We start from the raw sequence: 18,870 nt of genomic DNA, 5'->3' as shown, positions 1-18,870 counted from the left end.
TGTTGCATCTCGGTGAAAGATTCATCGTTTTGTATAAAAGCTGGCGTATTACTACAAAACCCAAAGGACATTGTGGCTTTAAATCCCTCCTGATGCGGCTTCTCTGATGTTTTTTGATGCAGCACTTCATTATTGCTTATCACCTTCAGTGCAATGCTCAAAAGGATTTATTTTTAAATGTAACATTCTGCCAGGCTGCTGCCATGGTGGCTGCTGTCAGAGCTCTTTAGGGAGAACCCTGAGCTTCCCTAAGGGAAATTCAGGTGCGTAACTGCCAATTGTTAGATTTTATAGACTCAGAGTTCTAGATATACGTTTTTCTCTTTGGCATCACTAGAGTCTGTGTTAGTCTCCCCTATTCACTTCCTAAATTCAGCAAGGAAGCATCAGCATTAAAGAGAAATTTTATTTGCTCACAAATCATTTTGAGCAAAAAATCAAGCTGGCAGTGGAAAAAAAAGAACTCAAAAAGCATCATCGTCATCCTAAAACTATACAAACTTGACAGTATTTGAAGGTATTCTTATTGGGAAATTTTGCCTATGTTTGTCAAAACATTTTATTAGAATTAATAGCATTGACTGCATTTTTAAAAAATTCTGCTCATTTATAACATACAGAAAAGTGCACATAAGTGTGCAGTTGAATGAATGTACACAAATATAGCATACATGTGTAGCTGGCCCCCAGATCAAGGAAAGAACATTTCTGGCATCCGGGAAGACACTCTGAATGCCCTGTTTTAGTCATCTCACCCTCCACCTCATCCCATCCTTTCTATAAGGAAAGCCACTATCCTAACAGAATAAATTACTTTGCCTGGTTTTATACTTTATATAAATGGTATCATACAGCATGTACTCCTTTATTTTAGTTCTTTTTTTCAACGTTATGCTTGCAAGATCTATTGGTTGTTGCATGTAAGTATGTGCCATTTGTTCTCATCATTGTATGTCATGGCATGAATGTTTCATCGTGCAAACATACAAAAATTATTCTTTCTATTGTTGATAGATTAACTGGCTAGTTTCCAGTTTGGGGCTATTATGAAGAATATTGCCATAAGCGTTCTAGTACAAATCATTTTTGTTAGGTATATACCTAGAAGTGAAATTTCTGGGTCATAGGGTATTTATATATTCAGCTTAAATAGATATTGCCAAGTAGTTTTTCAAACTAGCTGTGACAATTTACGCTTTAATATAGAGTTCTAGTTGCTCTGTATCCTTGTTGACACTTAATATTATCTTCATCTTTCTTCATCAAATTGAACCATTCTTGTGGATATGTAGTGATATCTCATTGTAGTTGTAATTCACATATTCCTAACTACTAATGAAGTTAAACACCGTTTTTGTATGTTTATTGGCCATTTTAATATATGCTTTTGTGAAATATCCAAGTCTTTTGCCCATTTATCTAGTGTTATCATTTCCTTATTGATCTGTAGGAGTTCTACATTCTTACTAATAGAATATATTCATCAATTTTTTTCTTTTATGATTAGCATTTTTGTTTCCTGTTTAAGAGACCTTCGCTTAGTCCAGGGTCACAAAGATACTCTGTTTTTCTATTTTCAGTTTTACCTTTTAATCCAGAAACCCTAAGAATACCTTGAAAGCCTAAAAAAAGTTAACTTCAACATGTTCTGTTTTCTCTATACTTTTTGTTTATACAGTTCCCCTCCACCATTCTTCCATATATACCTCTCAAAACACAAGCCATTCCTCAGTTTATCTTAAGAGATATCTCATCTGTGGAAACATTTATGAACCCCATTTATGAACCAGATGCAATTTCTTTCTCTCTTGAACCTACTTAACATTTTTTTGATAACACATGACCCCTGCCATTTATGGTAAGTATTAATAGATTTAATTATTCATGCTCTCCTGGGATATGGGATAGTGTCAAGGATTAGGAGTAGTTAGTAACCACAGTAACTGAAGCTTATACAATACTGGCTATGTATCAGGCACAGGTTGAGGCAATTTGCATAGAAAAATCTCAATTAGTTTTCCCACCCATTCTATGATATAGCTACTCTTATTTTTTTTAATTATAGAAAAGACAATGGAGGTATAAATAAGTAAAATAACTTGTCCAAGGTTGCACAAGAAAGCAGTGCTCCCAGGAGCCTTCAGCTTCTAACATATCTGTCTCCTGAGTTGGTGCTTTTAACAGGTGTAGAACAGTGTTGCCTGTGTCATCTTAATTTAAAAAAAAAATTTAAGGCTTGATTCTGTGCTCAAAAAATTGAGGGAAGAAATTTTTTCTGCCTAGATGTCCACAGTGCCTGTTAGTATATTAAAAACTCTGAGATGCATTGCAGAAAAGAACCGCTTTAAGCTTTGTTGAAGCAACATTTTCTAAATGTATTTGACGACAGAATCTTTTTCATGTAACAGCTTTACATGTAACCTACTTTAGGGAATGATGACATGGGCTTTAAAATCAGATGGACAGGAATTTGGACCCAGGCTTTGCCACATACTGAGTGATTTTAATCACTCTAAACCTCACCTTTCTCATCTGTAAAATGGGAATAATAATATAAATATCATAGAGTTGCATTATAATTTAATAAGAATAAGGGACATAAATCACTTAGCACGTCACCTGGCATGCAGTAAAATCTCATTAACTGGTAGCAGTTGTTATTATTATTTTCTTATCTTAAAAAGTAAAATAAGTTCTGACACACTTCATAATCCCTGTAGTTAGCACTGCGCCTTGTTAGTCCCTCATAAGTATTTATTGAATCAAATAATACTATTATTTGGGGAAGATTCTTTTTAGATAAATATATTCATTATATGTCTTGGTTATTTAAGTATCAGATACTACACTAAGGTCAAATAAGTTTCAACTAATTCCCAGTTGAATACTATATCTGTTTGGAGGTCCAGTATTTTAAATCTCTCAGGTTTATGGTAAAATGCTTCTCCCTCAGCTGGAGAATGTATCTATATGACTGGAGTGTTCTCACCTATACAATTTGGTGACCATAGCATGGTAGTGAAAAGCAGAATTCAGAAGTTAAATAGCCTGGGTTCTAATTCTGGCTCCTCTACATACAAACTATATGAAGTTGGGCTTAATCTCTCTGTGCCTCAGTTTCTCATCTGTAAAATGAGGCTAATACCTTGTTAATCAGATTGCGAGGACTAAATATGTATAAGTATATATATATGAGTGTATGTAAATGAGTATATATACCTACATTTGTAATGAACTTAGGATAGTGCCTGCTACATAGTATGTTCTATAAAAATGTTATCTCTCTTATTGCTATTATGAGACCTTTTCAAAGGCAAAATCCTTTATCAGTCACCTCCCCTATTCATATAGCCACCTCTTAGTGGCCATGCTTTGATAGTCTCTTGGTAAATTATTTTCTTCACCTAGCAGATTTATGAGAGAAAAGAAATGGTAAGAGAAGTGGAGGAGATGCGGTGATGGCAATTATCCTGATGAGAGAAAAAATATACAGTACTAGGTGTAACAAAGCTGGGAAAGCAATGAAAAAAGAAAACTGAGTATGGCAGAAAATCTGAAATGCCACTCATTTAAATTTCTTTAAAGAAATCTTTTGGAGTTCTATAATTGACGTTGCCTTCCCTAACAGGTTTTTATAATACGTTAAGTTTTTAATTTCAGTACTCACTGACGGGAACATGCATAATAATGGCACAAGAAGAAACTACTCCTGCAGGATATCGAATAGATACAGATTTGATCTCATTCTGCAAATGCTTCTTCATACATATTTGTTGACTCTGGCATACTCTTTTGAAGAATGAGGTGTTTTGTTTGCTTCTGTTTTGGCATATAAAGAAGAGCCACTAGGAAGTCTCAAAGTTATCATCTAAATGGGCTTTTAAGATTATATATCTAAAGGCCAAAGACCAAGGCAATAATTTCAGGTGTCATCTGTCCTTAAGTAAGGTTGTATTGTGATGTATTATGACATAATCCATTAGCATAATAAGGTACCTATTATGTTACAGAGGCAGTTAGCTGAAATAATAGTTTTCTTATGATCATCTTAGGAAATTGTCTTTTACATATTATTGGTTTCATAGCTCTAGATGAATCAACTTGTATTTTACCATCAAAGTGAAATGTATGGAAGAAAGTTAATTGCATTCTAATGGAAATTCATATTCATATGAATACATGGAATTTCCATGATAAGAGTGAAACTGGTGGACTAAAGGAGATCCCCAAACGCCTGTGAGACCTCAACTCTGGTGTCCAGAGTCTCAATGCTGTTGTGAGAAGGAATTCAAGGACAAATTGGGATAGAGTGAAAGTACAGATTTATTGCAAAGTGAAAAGTACACACTTAAGGAAGGGGATTGTGGGCATACTCAAGAGAAGTGAGTCACACCAAAGGGTTTGGAGTTTCTATATTTATGAGTATCTTTAATCAAGTGGTGAGATATTCATGAAGATTCCTGGAAAGATATGAAGATTTCTTGGAACTGTGTGCTACCCATTTTTACGCCCAATATGGGTGGTCTCAGAACTGTCATTACACTGGTGGGTGTGTGATTTAGTATGTTTATGAGAGTATAATGAGATCTTAGGTGAAACCTAGGTCAAATCCAGTGACATGCTGGGTCCAGTTAGTCTTAGCCAGCTTGGCCCACACCTTCGTTTTTCAGGGTCTTATCGGCCCCTACCTTATGCAGCTATTTCAACAGTTTTCTTCCGCTAAACGTGTGAAACTGCTGTCTGGAATTTTCTGTTCTCCTGTGACCACCTTGTATTACTCCTGTCTCAAGAGTGTTAAATTATTCGTGTTAAATTTTTGGAGTATGCATGCTTATATATGTGTATTTCATTTTAGTACAGGAAGTTTGATAAATATATGCATTCAGTGATATGCAAAGTTTTGTTATCAAATAGGGTGGCACCCTATTTTGATTTTATTCATTATGACTTTATTCATTATGATATATACCGGATTATATACTATGTTCTGAAACAGAACTACAAATAGGAGGTGTCTTATGTAATATTGCGAAATAGTTTATACAAAAGTCAAAGTTTGGTTCTGTCCCATGAGAATAGCAACGTAATGGGTATATCGTATCACCTTTTGCATTGAAATGCCTGCTCATTATATTTTCAACATTTCTTCTCAGCAAGTCCTTCACTTTTAGAGAAATTAAGCATTTTCTTTCAGAGTGCAGTGCATTTTGGCCAAATTTCCACTTGTAACTCCTGCTGACTTTCAGGCACCCAGAGGTGAGAAGAAAGGATTCGCAACAGCAGCAGCAGCAGCAGCAGCAGCAAAATCTGAAATATGAGGACAGAGAGATTAGAGCGTGAAATAACTTGTTCAGAAAAATGCACTTTGTCCCTATTTATTTACCATTTGCAAAAACAAGCAATAAGTCCTGGTGAAGCAGTATTAAAAAGTAGATTTTAAAATTGAAAACAGCAAGGTTGAGGTGAAGGATTAATGAAAGTATAGTTTATATTTATTCAGAAGATCTACCAGTACTTTAAAACAATCTGTGTTTAACATGGCAAATTGTCTGTCATTAAAATGCTAATGAAATGGTAAACAGCTGCTAAGTTTTTTATGCTAATGAGTAGTGGCAGCTAAGTAGTTCTCAAGCCTTGTCTTTATTAGCATAGAGATTTGATTGGGTAAGGGGGATCATTGCGCATTCCAACCTTTGTTGATGGAGTAATCTGTTTGTGAAGTTCCCTGTTGCATTCTATTTGATTTGGGTTTTTAGTACAAAGTGACTCTCACCAGGCCCTAGGGAGCCATGTATTACACAGTATTATCAGAGCCACCATTGTGGGATTAGAGAAAGAACTTTGCTTCCCTCCAGGAGACTCACAATGGCAAAATAATTACACATTTGTTTGTCATTCAGCTTTAAGTAGAATTAGTCTATACCTTACTTTAGACTTTTAATGATTATAGTAATAATAAAATAGGCTATTGGGCTAACATAAGAAATGTCTCTGTTTTTTAATTTAGCTAAGAGTTTAAAGCAAAACTTTTAAAATATTTTAATAAGTGCCCCTGCAACATTTGATATATTTATATAATACATCATCTTAGATCTACAAACACTGAAGTTAACATTACCTAATTTGAAGAGTAATGTGTAATTAAATACAGGGTGGTTATATGAATGACAGGCTGAGATCAGAGTATTTACTTGAGCATCAGAAAAAAAAAATTACTCTCAATCTATACTTTTGGCTGGTTCTATTTTTGCTGAGTGCTACTCTGTCTTCCCTAATGGATGGGGCTGACCTGAAGACTTGCCGTTACAGATAAATGCTTCAGGCACCCTTCTCTCTTTTTTCTCTTCTGTTTTTAGGATCAATGTAAATGAAATATGACAGTCCATTAAACACTATTGCCAATAATGTTCTGGAACGATTTGAAATATGATGCAGAGTTTATTAAGAAAATTCATTACCAAAAAAGGATCATTGAAATAGAAATTTTAATGAGTCTGGGAAACTGTGTAAAAGATTGGTGGAAATTTTAATAGTTGGAGCATTATCTCATACTGTTCATTTCTCCTTGAAGTCAATAGGGAATGTTAGGTATGTAATTATTGTGTGGTCCTATATAGACAGGCCAGGAAAAATTGGAACCCTCATACACTGATAGTAATCATGTAAAATGTTTCAGACCCTTTGGAAAACAGCCTGCCACTTCCTCAAAATATTAAGCCATTTAGTTACCAGATGACCAAACAATTTCCAAAATTTGACTCCTAAGTATATACCTGAGAGAACTGAAAACATATATCCACATAAGAACTTGTACATGAATATTCAAAGTAGCATTGTTTATAATAGCAAAATAGTGGGAGTAATTCAAATGCCTATCAATTGATGAACGGATAAGCAAAATTTGGGAAATCCATACAATGGAATATTATTAAGCCTTAAAAATGAATGAAATTCTGATATGTGCTACAACATAGATAAACCTCAAAAACATTATGTCAAATGAAAGAAGTGAGTCACAAAAGACCACATCACATATTATATGATTTCATTTAAATGAAATGTCTAGAATAGAGAAATCTAGAGATAAAGAAAATAGATTAGTGGTTGCCAGGAGCTAGGGATATTAGGAGGAAATGGGGAGTGACTGCTAACGGATAAGAGTTTCCCTTAGATGTCATGAAAATGTTCTAAAATTGATTGTGGTGATGGTTCTACAATTGATTTGGTTTAGCCCAAATCTCATCTTGAATTATAGCTCCCACAATCCCCACATGTCATGGGAGAGACCTGGTGGGAGGTAATTGAATCATGGGGGCAGGTTTTTCCCATGCTGTTCTTGTGATAGTGAATAAGTCTCATGAGATCTGATGGTTTCATAAAAGGAAGTTCCCCTGCACACACTCTCTTGCCTGCCACCATGTGAGACATGTCTTTGCTCCTCCTTTGCTTCCCATTATGGTTGTGAGGCCTCTCCAGCCATGTAGAACTGTGAGTCCATTAAACCTCTTTTTCTTTATAAATTACGCAGTCTCAGGTATTTCTTCATAGCAGTATGAAAATGGAATAATACAACAACTCTGTTAATATGCTAAAAATAATTGAAGTCTACAATTCAGATGAATTGTCTGGTATATGAGTTATACCTCAATAAGGTTGTTATATTAAAACAAACAAAGAAACAAACAAACCTGACATGCCAGAGCCTGCCTACCAGAGAGCTACCTGCACCAGCAGTTACTTATCTATACTACATGAAAGTTATACACTAAAGAAGGATGCTTGTTACTGGAGAGGAGCATTATAAATCTTCTACTCATGCATTAAACCAGATATCTAAAGAGGTGATAGCAGAAGTTCTAGCCAGAGTATTTAGACAAGAGAAAGAAATAAAGGGCATCCAGATTGGAAAGGAAAAAGTCAAATTATCATTATTTGCAGATAGTATCATCTTATACTTGGAAAAAACTGAAGATTCCACCAAAGAACTAGAACTGATAAAATTAGTAAAGTTACAGGATACAAAATCAACATACAAAAATCAGTAGCATTTCTATATACCAACAGCAAACAATCTGAAAAAGAAATCAAGAAGGTAATCCTATTTATAATAGCTATAACTAAAATTAAATGCCTAGGAATTAATTTAACCAAAGAAGTAAAAGATCTCTACAATGAAAACTATGAAACATTGATGAAAGAAATTGAAGAGGACGTACACAAGAAAATGGAAGAATATTCCATGTTCATGGATTGGAAGAATCAATATTGTTAAAATGTCCATACTACCCAAAGCAATCTACAGATTCAATGCAATCCCAATCAAAATACTAATGACAACATTCTTCACAGACATAGAACAGACTATCCTAAAATGTATATGGAAGCACAAAAGATCCAGAATAGCCAAAGCTATTCTAAACAAAAAGAACAAAACTGGAGGAATCACATTACCTGACTTCAAATTATTCTGCAGAGCTATAGTAACCAAAACATCATGGTACTGGCATAAAAACAGACACATAGACCAATGGAACAGAATAGAGAACCCAGAAATAAAGCTGTGCATCTACAGTGAACTCATTTTTGACAAAGGTGCCAAAAATATACATAGAGGAAAGGACAGTCTCTTCAATAAATGGTGCTGGGAAAACTGAATATCCATATGCAGAAGAATGAAAGTAGACCCCTATCTGTCACCATATACAAAAATAAAATCAAAATGTATTCAAGACTTAAATCTATGACCTCAAACCATGAAACTACTATGTGAAAAAATTGGGGAAACTCTCCAGGATATTGGAGTGAGCAAAAATTTCTTGAGTAATACCCTCCAAGCACAGGCAAGGAAAGCAAAAATGGACAAATGAGATCACAAGTTAAAAAGCTTCTGCACAGCAATGAAAACAGTCAACAAAGTGAAGAGGCAACCCACAGAATGGGAGAAAATATTTGCAAACTATCCATCTGATATGGGATTATAACAAGACTCTATAAGGAGCTCAAACAAGTCTATTTTAAAAACCTGAATAAAAAATGGGCAAAAGATCTGAAAAGACATGTCTCAAAAGAAGACATACAAATGGCAAACAGGTATATGAAAATGTGTTCAATCATTATTGATCTTCAAAAACAGACAAATCAAAACTATAATGAGATATCACCTCACCCCAGTTAAAATGGCTTTTATTCAAAAGACAGAATAACAAATGCTGGCAAGGATGTGGAGAAAGAGGAACCCTCCTCCACTGTTGGTGGAAAGGTAAATTAACACAGCCACTAAGGAAAACAGTTTGGTTATTCCTCAAAAAACTAAAAGTTGGGCTACCATATGACCCAACAATCCCACTGCTAAGTATATACCCCAAAGAAAGAAAATCAGTATATCGAACACATATCTGCACTCCCATGTTTATAGCAACACTATTCACAATAGTCAAGATTTGGAAGCAAACTAAGTGTCCATCAACAGATGAATGGAAAAAGAAAATGAGTTACATATATACAATAGAGTACTATTCAGCCATAGAAAAATGAGATCCTAGCATTTATAACAGCATGGATGAAACTAGAGGACATTATGTTAAGTGAAATAAGCCAGGCACAGAAAGACAAACTTCACATGTTCCCACTTATTTGTGGAGCTAAAAATTAAAACAATTGAACTGGACACAGAGAATAGAATGATGGTTACTAGAGGATGGGAAGAGGGCAGGGGAGTGAGAATCGTTAATAGGTACAAAAATATAGTTAGAGGCTGGGTGTGGTGGCTCACACCTGTAATTCCAGCACTTTGGGAGGTCAAGACTGATGGGTTGCTTGAGCCTAGGAGTTCGAGACCAGCGTGGGCAATGTGGCAAAAACCCCATCTCTACAAAAAATACAAAAATTAGCCAGGTGTGGTGGCATGTACCTGTAGTCCCAGCTACTTGGGAGACTGAAGCTGGGGGCTTACCAGAGCCCAGGGAGGTTGGGGCTACAGTGAACCATGATCACACCACTGCACTCCAGCCTGGGTGACAGAGTGAGACCTTGTCTTGAAAAATAGTAATAATGAAGTTAAATTAAAATTTAAAAAATATATATAGTTAGAATGGATAAGATCTAGTATTTGATAGCACAACAAGCTGACTATAGACAACAATAACTTATTGTGCATTTCAAAATAACTAAAAGAGTATAATTGGATTGTTTGTAATGCAGAGAAAGGATAAATGCTTGAGGGGATGGATACTTCATTTACCCTGAGGTGATTATTATGCATTGTGTGCCTGTATGAAAATATCTTGTGTGCCTCATAAATGTATGTACCTATTATGTGCCCACAAAAGTTAAAACAAAATTTAAAAATAGTCAACAAAAAAATAGAGGTGACAGTTAATTTAACTGCTAAAAAGGATATTTGCTACAATAACACAAAACAAATTAGAAATAAAAAGTTGAAAACAAAAATTTGAATCCCTGTCCTAACTACTACCTGTCCCCCAACACTCTGTCTGCAGCCAAGCCATAATCAACCCTTTTAGTCTTTAACTATCCAATGTCTAGACTACCCATTTACTTCAAAGTAAGAGCAACTTTCAGAAAGTTTTTTTTTTTTTAAGAGAATAAGTTGAATCATAACTTTGAGAGCAGACAGTAACTATACAGGTTCAAGTTTTCTTTTTCTTGTAAAAACCCTATATTTATCTGTGATTTGCCTAAAACCTGTCCGCTAGCCATTCGGTAATTCTTAATAGCAAAGAGTGTCTGGCTTCAAGGGGTTCCTCCCCTCTTCTCTCCTGCACTTTTGGCGAGTCAGAGGCAAAGCGTTGGCCAACAGGACATTCTCATTCTGCCTGACCCACCTGCCAGTAGGATCTGTCTACTAGGTGTCCTGGCTGAATCTGAGCATCCCTCAGCTCTTGCCCATAGGGAAGCGTTGTGCATCACTGTCTTGGATAATGAGGAGGAAGATCCTTTTTATTGTGTTTACTACTCCTGTGCCATTTGCTTACTTACAGCATAACTCTCTTGCTTGCAAGTTGCAGCTCAACAGACTTGTTCTTGCACTGTAGGTTTGGGAGGGAGATGGATGTGAGCAAGAAATTGAATTCATTTTTGTTTTGTTCTTGGCAGGCAGTACATGCAACACTACTACCCTTCCTGCTCTTGTGCGCACACCTACCCTGATGATGCAGCCTTCACTGGATATCAAACCATTTATGTCTTTTCCAGTGGACAGTAGTTCTGCTGTTGGGCTCTTTCCAAATTTTAACACAGTGAGTAAATTCATTTCTATTTTATTTGTGTCCTCCTCCATCACTTTCATTACGTTTGTGAATAGTCAATAGATCCAGCTTGTTTCCAAAGTGTGTAATTTTAGACCATATATTGGTTATGCTGCTCAATTGTGCTATGAAAGATGATGCTTCACCCATGCGAGTAGCCCAAACAATAGCCAGTATGTTTATTATACAAATATTTCCACAGAAAATATTTTCTGAAAAATTTTCACCTGTTGTGTTGCACAATTTTGATAGAATTTCCAGTGGCTTTAGAACATACATCATTTCTGGGATGTTATTCACATGCTCAGGAATACAATTTAGAGATACCAAGACTCATTGATTTTTCCCTTCTCTTAGGAAAAAAAAAATGACTGTAGGATTTATCTCTCTGGCTGCATTTTTATTTGGGAGATATTTTAGATAAAATGTGAATCCTACACAAACAAAATTTCTATTTAGGGGCTATTGTAGATGACGTGAATTTGACTCTATTAAGAAAAAGAAAAACACTCATTTTAAATCTACATATTAGTTATCTGCAAGACACTTTGACATTTTAAAACATAGGGTAAGTGTTAGTGAATTACCTGTAATTACTGATGTTCTTCAGCTCAGCTGACCTTCCTTTATTTGAATGAAAAACATTTGTAGGTGTGTCAAGTGGAGCGTGACATCTTTCAACAATATAATTTAGCATAAAATCAATCTGTAGCCAGATTCTAAACCTTATAGTAAAAGAAAAGGTTCAACAGTTCAGGTGAATGCATAAATTGTCTGCCTGGTTGTTAAATACAGTTAGTTGGGGCATGATGGTCTACATTAATGATACAGCATTATAAATGCTGCTGTAATAAAAAAAAAAAATGCATTATCAACACCACCAGACAGCAAGCATCTGAAGTACTGCCAAATGTTTCATTTTGCAAACCTATTTTCTGTATGAAGTGAAAACAGCAAGAGGATTTTTCCTTAAGGATTGTCAAAAAAATCTGCTGACAGGCCCTCTGTCAGGGCTTAGTGTTGTAAGGTAATTAGGGGGTAGGGCATCAGCCAACTTTTTACAGAGCACTGGCCTTGATGTAGTGAGTAAACAGTTAAATTTTTTTGTCTTGAGTTTTTCAGAGACAAGTCAAACAGTTAAAAAAAAATGTTACAAAAGGTGATCATTGTTCCTAGAGCAGTGGAGTGGCTCAGTAGGATAAATCGTGCCTGCCTTGGTTTCATTGATCCACCCGCTGCATCCCAGAACACCACATTACGCCATTTCAGAGAATGCGAACTTGAGGATGCCAGTGGTATCCTCTATTCAAACGTGTGACACATTCCAATCATAACTGAATTAAGCTATACTTCGTAGAACATTTATGAGGTATTTGTGTTTTGATTAATGTGCTTTTGGAAGTTAGCATTTATAGCCATTGCTGAAGTCTAGTTGCTGTCAGGAAGCAGCATTCATGATGCAAGTAGTCATAAATGGCTTACTGTGGCTCACCTCTCTTTATTTTATTTTATTTTTTACTTTTTCTTTTATTTATTTATTCATTTGAGACAGCCTTGCTCTGTCGCCCAGGCTGTAGTGAAATGGCACGATCTTGGCTCACTGCAGCCTCCCTTCCAGGTTCAAGTGATTCTTGTGTCTCAGCCTCCTGAGTAGCTGGGATTACAGGCGCCTGCCACCACACCTGGCTAATTTTTGTGTTTTTAGTAGAGACAGGGTTTCGCCATGTTGGCCAGGCTGTTCTCAAACTCCTGGCCTCAGGTGATTCACCCGCCGTGGCCTCCCAAAGTGCTGGGGTTACAGATGTGAGCCGTTGCGCTGGCCTCTTTATTTATTTATTTTTTAACATAAATAATACATGAATATTTACTCCAAAAATTCAAATAAAACTTTAGCATTTGAGGTAAAATTAGAAAGTCATATTCCCTACCCCTGCACATACTTTTACTTCCTTCACTAGCGGAAGGTGGTCAGCAACTGGTATCCATCCTTCTAATCCTCTTCTGGAAGTATGTTACACATATACCTAAAAGGTACCCAGTCACAATTTTTTTTTACAATTGCAATCATATGATTAGCACTAATCTGTTAGTCACTTTTTTGTTATCAAAATGTCTTACATCTGCCTCTCTGTTTTGAAGAGCTGTAAAACAAAAATGGAGAGAATACCTTCATAAAGGATTTTTAAAGATAAAATTACGATTTCATAATGGTTTGTTCATGTTGCATAGAGGGTACAGATGCACTAACGTGTCATTTGGTTTGTTTGATTAGTTGTACACAGCAATTAATCTTATGATATATTTGAGAAAACCCAAAGAATAATTATATTAATAGAAGTTCATTTTTTTCCTTCTTGGAAGAAAATAAACATAATTTTCAAATAAAAATACTATTTGGCTAAGGTGAAGAATACCGCAAAGAACTACATGAAATAATTATTTTACTCTCTCTATATTACGTGTGTGGCATTTATCAAACAGGAGCCCTTCTAGTAGTGTATTAAATATTAAGTCATTCCAAGTGGCACCCTCTATCATCTTGCAAGAAATGAATTTATGAGATCATTGGGTGACCTATGATTTTTCCCTGTGAGTTGCAATTTAAATTACTCTAATTCTTTTCCTATAGACTTTTCCATTCTAGTATCCAACTCACCCAATAGAATACCTAAGGGAATGTCATGAAAGTTATTGTCCACATTTTCCTAGGAAAACGCTATTACATCACCACTAATAAGTATACTGGATTATTGTATATTTGTGATGTTTTACATCTCTCAAAGTACTTAGACCTTGAAACACTTTGGCAGGCAGTCATTATTACTCTTATTGTCTAGAGGAAGAAAGAGCATTATTGAAGGAAGAACTGAGACTTGAATTAGAATCTTTTTAACTTCAAAATTCATATTTGAGCTCTTTACGTCCTTGAGTCTTTTGGCCCATATCGCCTCCCACCTCATTCATTGTGAACAAAGCTCAATCAGAAATCTTTTGTGCTCTTTTCTGGAAGTGTGGAAGGCAATTTTCAGCAGAATCATTAAATAGAAGGAGGAAATGGTTTTTTTGAGTGTGTATAATAGACCTCTACAAACAATACGAAGCAGAATATATTTGAAAAACAGATATAATTTCTTGTTGGCAAATTTTTAAAGTATATTGTACTCAGTAGTCCACTTGTTCTTTGAAAACTAGGTGAAATCTTCCTTATCATTTTATTTTTAACCAAGGTTAATATTAGAAAATATAAGAAATGAGGTCAATTTTGATCTTATAATTATTATCAGAAGAATGAAAACACCATGCTCTGAAACCATAGTTGAAAGTTTTGGAGGTTTGATGTTTTGTTATTCTCTTTAAGTAGATTTTTAAAAACATAATGTTTTCCTCTTTCTTATAGTGTAGTATGATAACATTATATGATAAACATAACAAGAATGAAATGAGATCCTATTGTGTTCCAAAATGGAATAGATGCCTGTTAGCATAGAACAGCTATGCTTAAGTTGTACCCGATGAAGAAATATGCTTCACAGTGTTCTTCTAGTGGTTGCCTTGCCTTATCCATCACAACTGACAGAATCTCTCTCAATGCGTATGTATGTAAAAATAGGCAAAAAATTTTAGTCTTTGTATAAGCAAAGTTTAAAGAGACATGATAAGGAAGACGGAGTTTGGATCGTTGATAATTTATGATGGAGTACATGTCAAGGACACACGCTTGGAGGATGATGATGTTAACTCTGTGCTTCAGCAGTGTACTTTACAGAGGGGCAGTTTTGAGTCATTTAGAGATGAAAGCCTGTGTGGACCAAAACATAAAGTTTTAAAGATCTTGATCTTAATATTCCAAAGCCTGTGCCTGGCTACCCACTAATGCTCATTTTCACCATTGCTACCCCACCTTCAACTATGTGTCATTCAAAGTTCAACTTAGATATCAACTCCTTCCCAGAAAGTCTTCTGTGACTCTTCAAGTCTGAATTAAGTCCCACCCTTTGTGTTTCCCAAGTAGCCCCAGATTACATTAATTATAGCAGTTGTCATACCATAGTTTAATTACCTGTTAATCTGTCTTCTTCACTAGAACATCAGATCCTTGAGGACAGAGGCTCTATCTTATTCATCTTAGTATGTTGGGTGTCTGACACAGGTGCTCAACAACATTTTTTGGAAGAGAAGAAAGGGCCCCAGTTCCTTGGTTTTCAATGTTCATACTCCCCCATCTATTAAAGGGAATAATAACATTTATGAGTCCCTTCTAAGACCAGGTGATAAGCCCAAGTGTTTAACTTAATTTATATTTTCCTGAGAACTGTGATTGTTTTTTTGTTGTTGTTTAGTTGGTGTTTTGTTTTGTTTTTGTTTGTTTGTTTGAGACAGAGTTTCGCTCTTGTTGCCCAGGCTGGAGTGCAATGGTACGATCTTGGCTCACTACAACCTCCGTCTCCCAGGTTCAAGCGATTCTCTTGCCTCAGCCTCCCGAGTAGCTGGGATTACAGTCATGCGCCACCACGCCCGGCTAATCTTGTATTTTTAGTAGAGACGTGGTTTCTCCAAGTTGGTCAGGCTGGTCTCGAACTCCCAACCTCAGGTGATCCTCCCACCTCAGCCTCCCAAAGTGCTGGGATTACAGGAGTGAGCCACTGTGCCTGGCCGAACTGTCACTGTTTTTTAATCTAAAGGCAATAGTTATAAACTGTCTTCCAGCTATAGTGCCCAGCTCTCTCTGTTTGGCTGGTGTATGAATATTGGCAAGTATTTACTACATTCTTTGTCCCAGACCCCAGCTTTAAGAGTATTTAGTTAAAAACAAAATTGTTAGTTACTGAGTTTTATTGAAAATATATGTAGTAAAGAGTATTGAGTTTGGGGACAAGATAAGCAAATTAAATAAAACAAAAACCCCCTTGTGCCCAATAAACTTGTAAGGAAAAAATGAAGTAAACAGACTTGATAAAGGCAAGATAAAAACCAAGAAACATCAGCAAACTGAAAATCGTTACTAAAGTTTATGGTGTTCAAGAAACAACAGAAAAAATCATTTTTTTCTATCTTAGTAGAGTTGTTTTCATTTTTTGTTATTAATTTTTCTTTAGATTTGCCAATTTATCCACGGTCATTCTTTAATGGCTGTATATAATGTTGTGGGAGCTGCCAAAATACACACAATTGTTTCTTACATTAGAATTAGGATCTCCTATTTCCTTTATTGTGGATTAAATTTTCATCTTTGTTCACAAACGACTGGGATAATACTTGGTGTTTAGTTCCCCTTAAAAAGAGACTTCTTCTGAATTGAAATAAATTGAATACTTACCAAGATGGATAATATTAATTTAATACGATAAAGTAAGTACATTTATAAGACATATTTAGATATGTAGATTGCTATGAACTGAATGTTTATGTCCCCTCAAAATTCATATGTTGAAGTCATAACCCCCAATTTGATAGTGATGGTATCTGGAGATAGAGCCTTTGGAGGTAATTAGTGTTAGTTGAGGTCATGAGGGTGGGGCCCTCATGATGGGATTAGTGCCCTATAAGAAGAGCAGAGAGAGCTTTCCCTCCTCTTTGCCATGGGAACACACAGTAAGAAGGCAGCCAGCTGCAAGCCCAGGAAAACAGCCCTCACCCAGAACCCCACCATACTGGCACCTTGATCTTGGACCTCCAACCTCCAGAACTATGAGAGAATAAATTTCTGTTTTTTAAGCTACCCAGTAAATGGTATTTGGTAATGACAGCCTGAGCAGACTGAAACACATACCCAACTTACATGATATGACAATAAGTAAGTAGAGTTTATTTTTAGCACCCACACATTGTGTACATGCATATGTATTTGTGTAACTGTTCAGAGATATAGCTATAATCAGGAGCTGACTTGGGACCACAGCCACCTGTCAGTTTCTCTGCCAATTGGCAGGTGTTTTATGTGCCTATTTATTTGAAATGTTTTTGTGAGTCCTGCCATGTTTTTACAACTGCTCTAGGAAAGCACAAGTACAAGGGCAGTCACTACTACTTTATTGCAAAAGGCTCAACAATCTTAATTTTGTGAAAAATAATCTGATTTTTACTGCCTACCTTGAAATTATTTTTTTCCTGAGACATAAGCAAATATGTGGGATAGAATAAAGATGATTTCTAAGTATAAAGTTCCAAACCACTGTATGATTCTGTGACTCATCCATGACAAGTTGTGAAATGATTTATAAGAGTACCATTTATTTTATCATTCTAGAACCTCTGAGATTCTGACTCATTCATGGTTTGGCAATATTGATGAATATTTTAAAAAAAATTTTTTTCTTGTAGTATAAATAATAATATATTCATCAGAGAGGTTCTAAATAAAGAAATTGGGAATCAAATTCACATTTGCTTTGCTTTTAATTCGTGCTATGCTTCCCATGAGGTATCATTGTAAGGAAACCTAAAGCTAAGACATTTAACTTTTTAACCTGCCTTTAATATCTTTATTTATTTAATGAAGTCTTTATTTAAACATTTGAATATGTATTTTTCTCTTATTTGTATATTTTTAAATTTAAGTAGAATACTTTTGCAACCCAAATGTTAATTTTTGCCCTTTGAGTCTTCTTTGTCACTCTAATAGTGCTTGCTGTCATTAAAAATCATGTATTCCATATTTCTTAGGATACTAGTATGTCCAACTGACTCTGCTTGAACTAACACATTTATCCCAGTCCAATAAAAAAGAAAATATGGTTGAATTTTTATTTTTTGTGACATGCTTTTAAATATATTGAAGGATTATCTTGTTCTGTGTTTTCTAAAGGAGTGCATAGAACTAAAATATGCCAAGATGAAATTTTCCATGGTTACTCAAAATCACTTGAAGAGGGGAGAGGTTGATGGCCTATTATTAGGCTTAGATAACTCAACAGCAACATTCCCCAGATCATTAGAAAAAAAAATAGTTATAGGGAATCTTCGAAATGTGGTACAAAAGTAACAAAGATTTTGTACAAATATTTAAGCATTGATTTCTATGCCTAGAAAATTTTACATTTCTATTAATTTTTTTTTTTTTTTTTTTTGAGACAGAGTCTCACTCTGTCACCTAGGCTAGCATGCAGTGGTACAATCTCAGCTCACTGCAGCCTCCACCTGCCAGATTCAAGCTATTCTTCTGCCTCAGCCTCCCAAGCAGCTGGAACTACAGGTGCACGCCACCACACCTGGCTAATTTTTGTATTTTTTGGTAGAGTCAGAGTTTCACCATGTTGCCAGACTGGTCTTGAACTCCCGAGCTCAGGCAATCCGCCTGCCTCAGCCTCCCAAAGTGCTGGGATTACAGGTGTAAGCCACCATGCGTGGCCAATTTCTATTAAATTTGACATAGAGAAAAAGTATATAAATATACCACAGATGGGAAAAAAACACATAGTGACCATCTGCACTGTTGTGTCCCTCACCCTTTCTTTTTCTTTTTCTATTTTTTTTTTTTTTTTTTTTTTTTGAGATGGAGTTTTTGCTCATGTTGCCCAGGCTGGAGTACAATGGCACGATCTTGGCTCACCGCAACCTCCACCTCCCAGGTTCAAGTGATTCTCCTGCCTCAGCCTCCCGAGTA

General features: G+C 35.7%; 1 protein-coding gene across 9 annotated transcripts in view; it reads left to right on the top strand.

Annotated features, from left to right (window-relative positions):
• The window catches only part of ZNF385B (zinc finger protein 385B), a 420,524-nt gene that overhangs the window by 302,827 nt on the left and 98,827 nt on the right, over positions 1–18,870 (top strand). For all 9 annotated transcript variants that reach the window (XM_002812641.4, XM_024243898.2, XM_063712903.1 and 6 more), the window contains one exon: positions 11,116–11,258. In XM_002812641.4, the coding sequence (XP_002812687.1) occupies positions 11,116–11,258 (143 nt within the window). The remainder of the gene's footprint in view (positions 1–11,115; positions 11,259–18,870) is intronic.

Source organism: Pongo abelii, chromosome 11 (assembly GCF_028885655.2).
Source record: "Pongo abelii isolate AG06213 chromosome 11, NHGRI_mPonAbe1-v2.0_pri, whole genome shotgun sequence".
Taxonomy (NCBI): domain Eukaryota; kingdom Metazoa; phylum Chordata; class Mammalia; order Primates; family Hominidae; genus Pongo; species Pongo abelii.
This window is presented reverse-complemented; position numbering and strand designations above follow the sequence as displayed.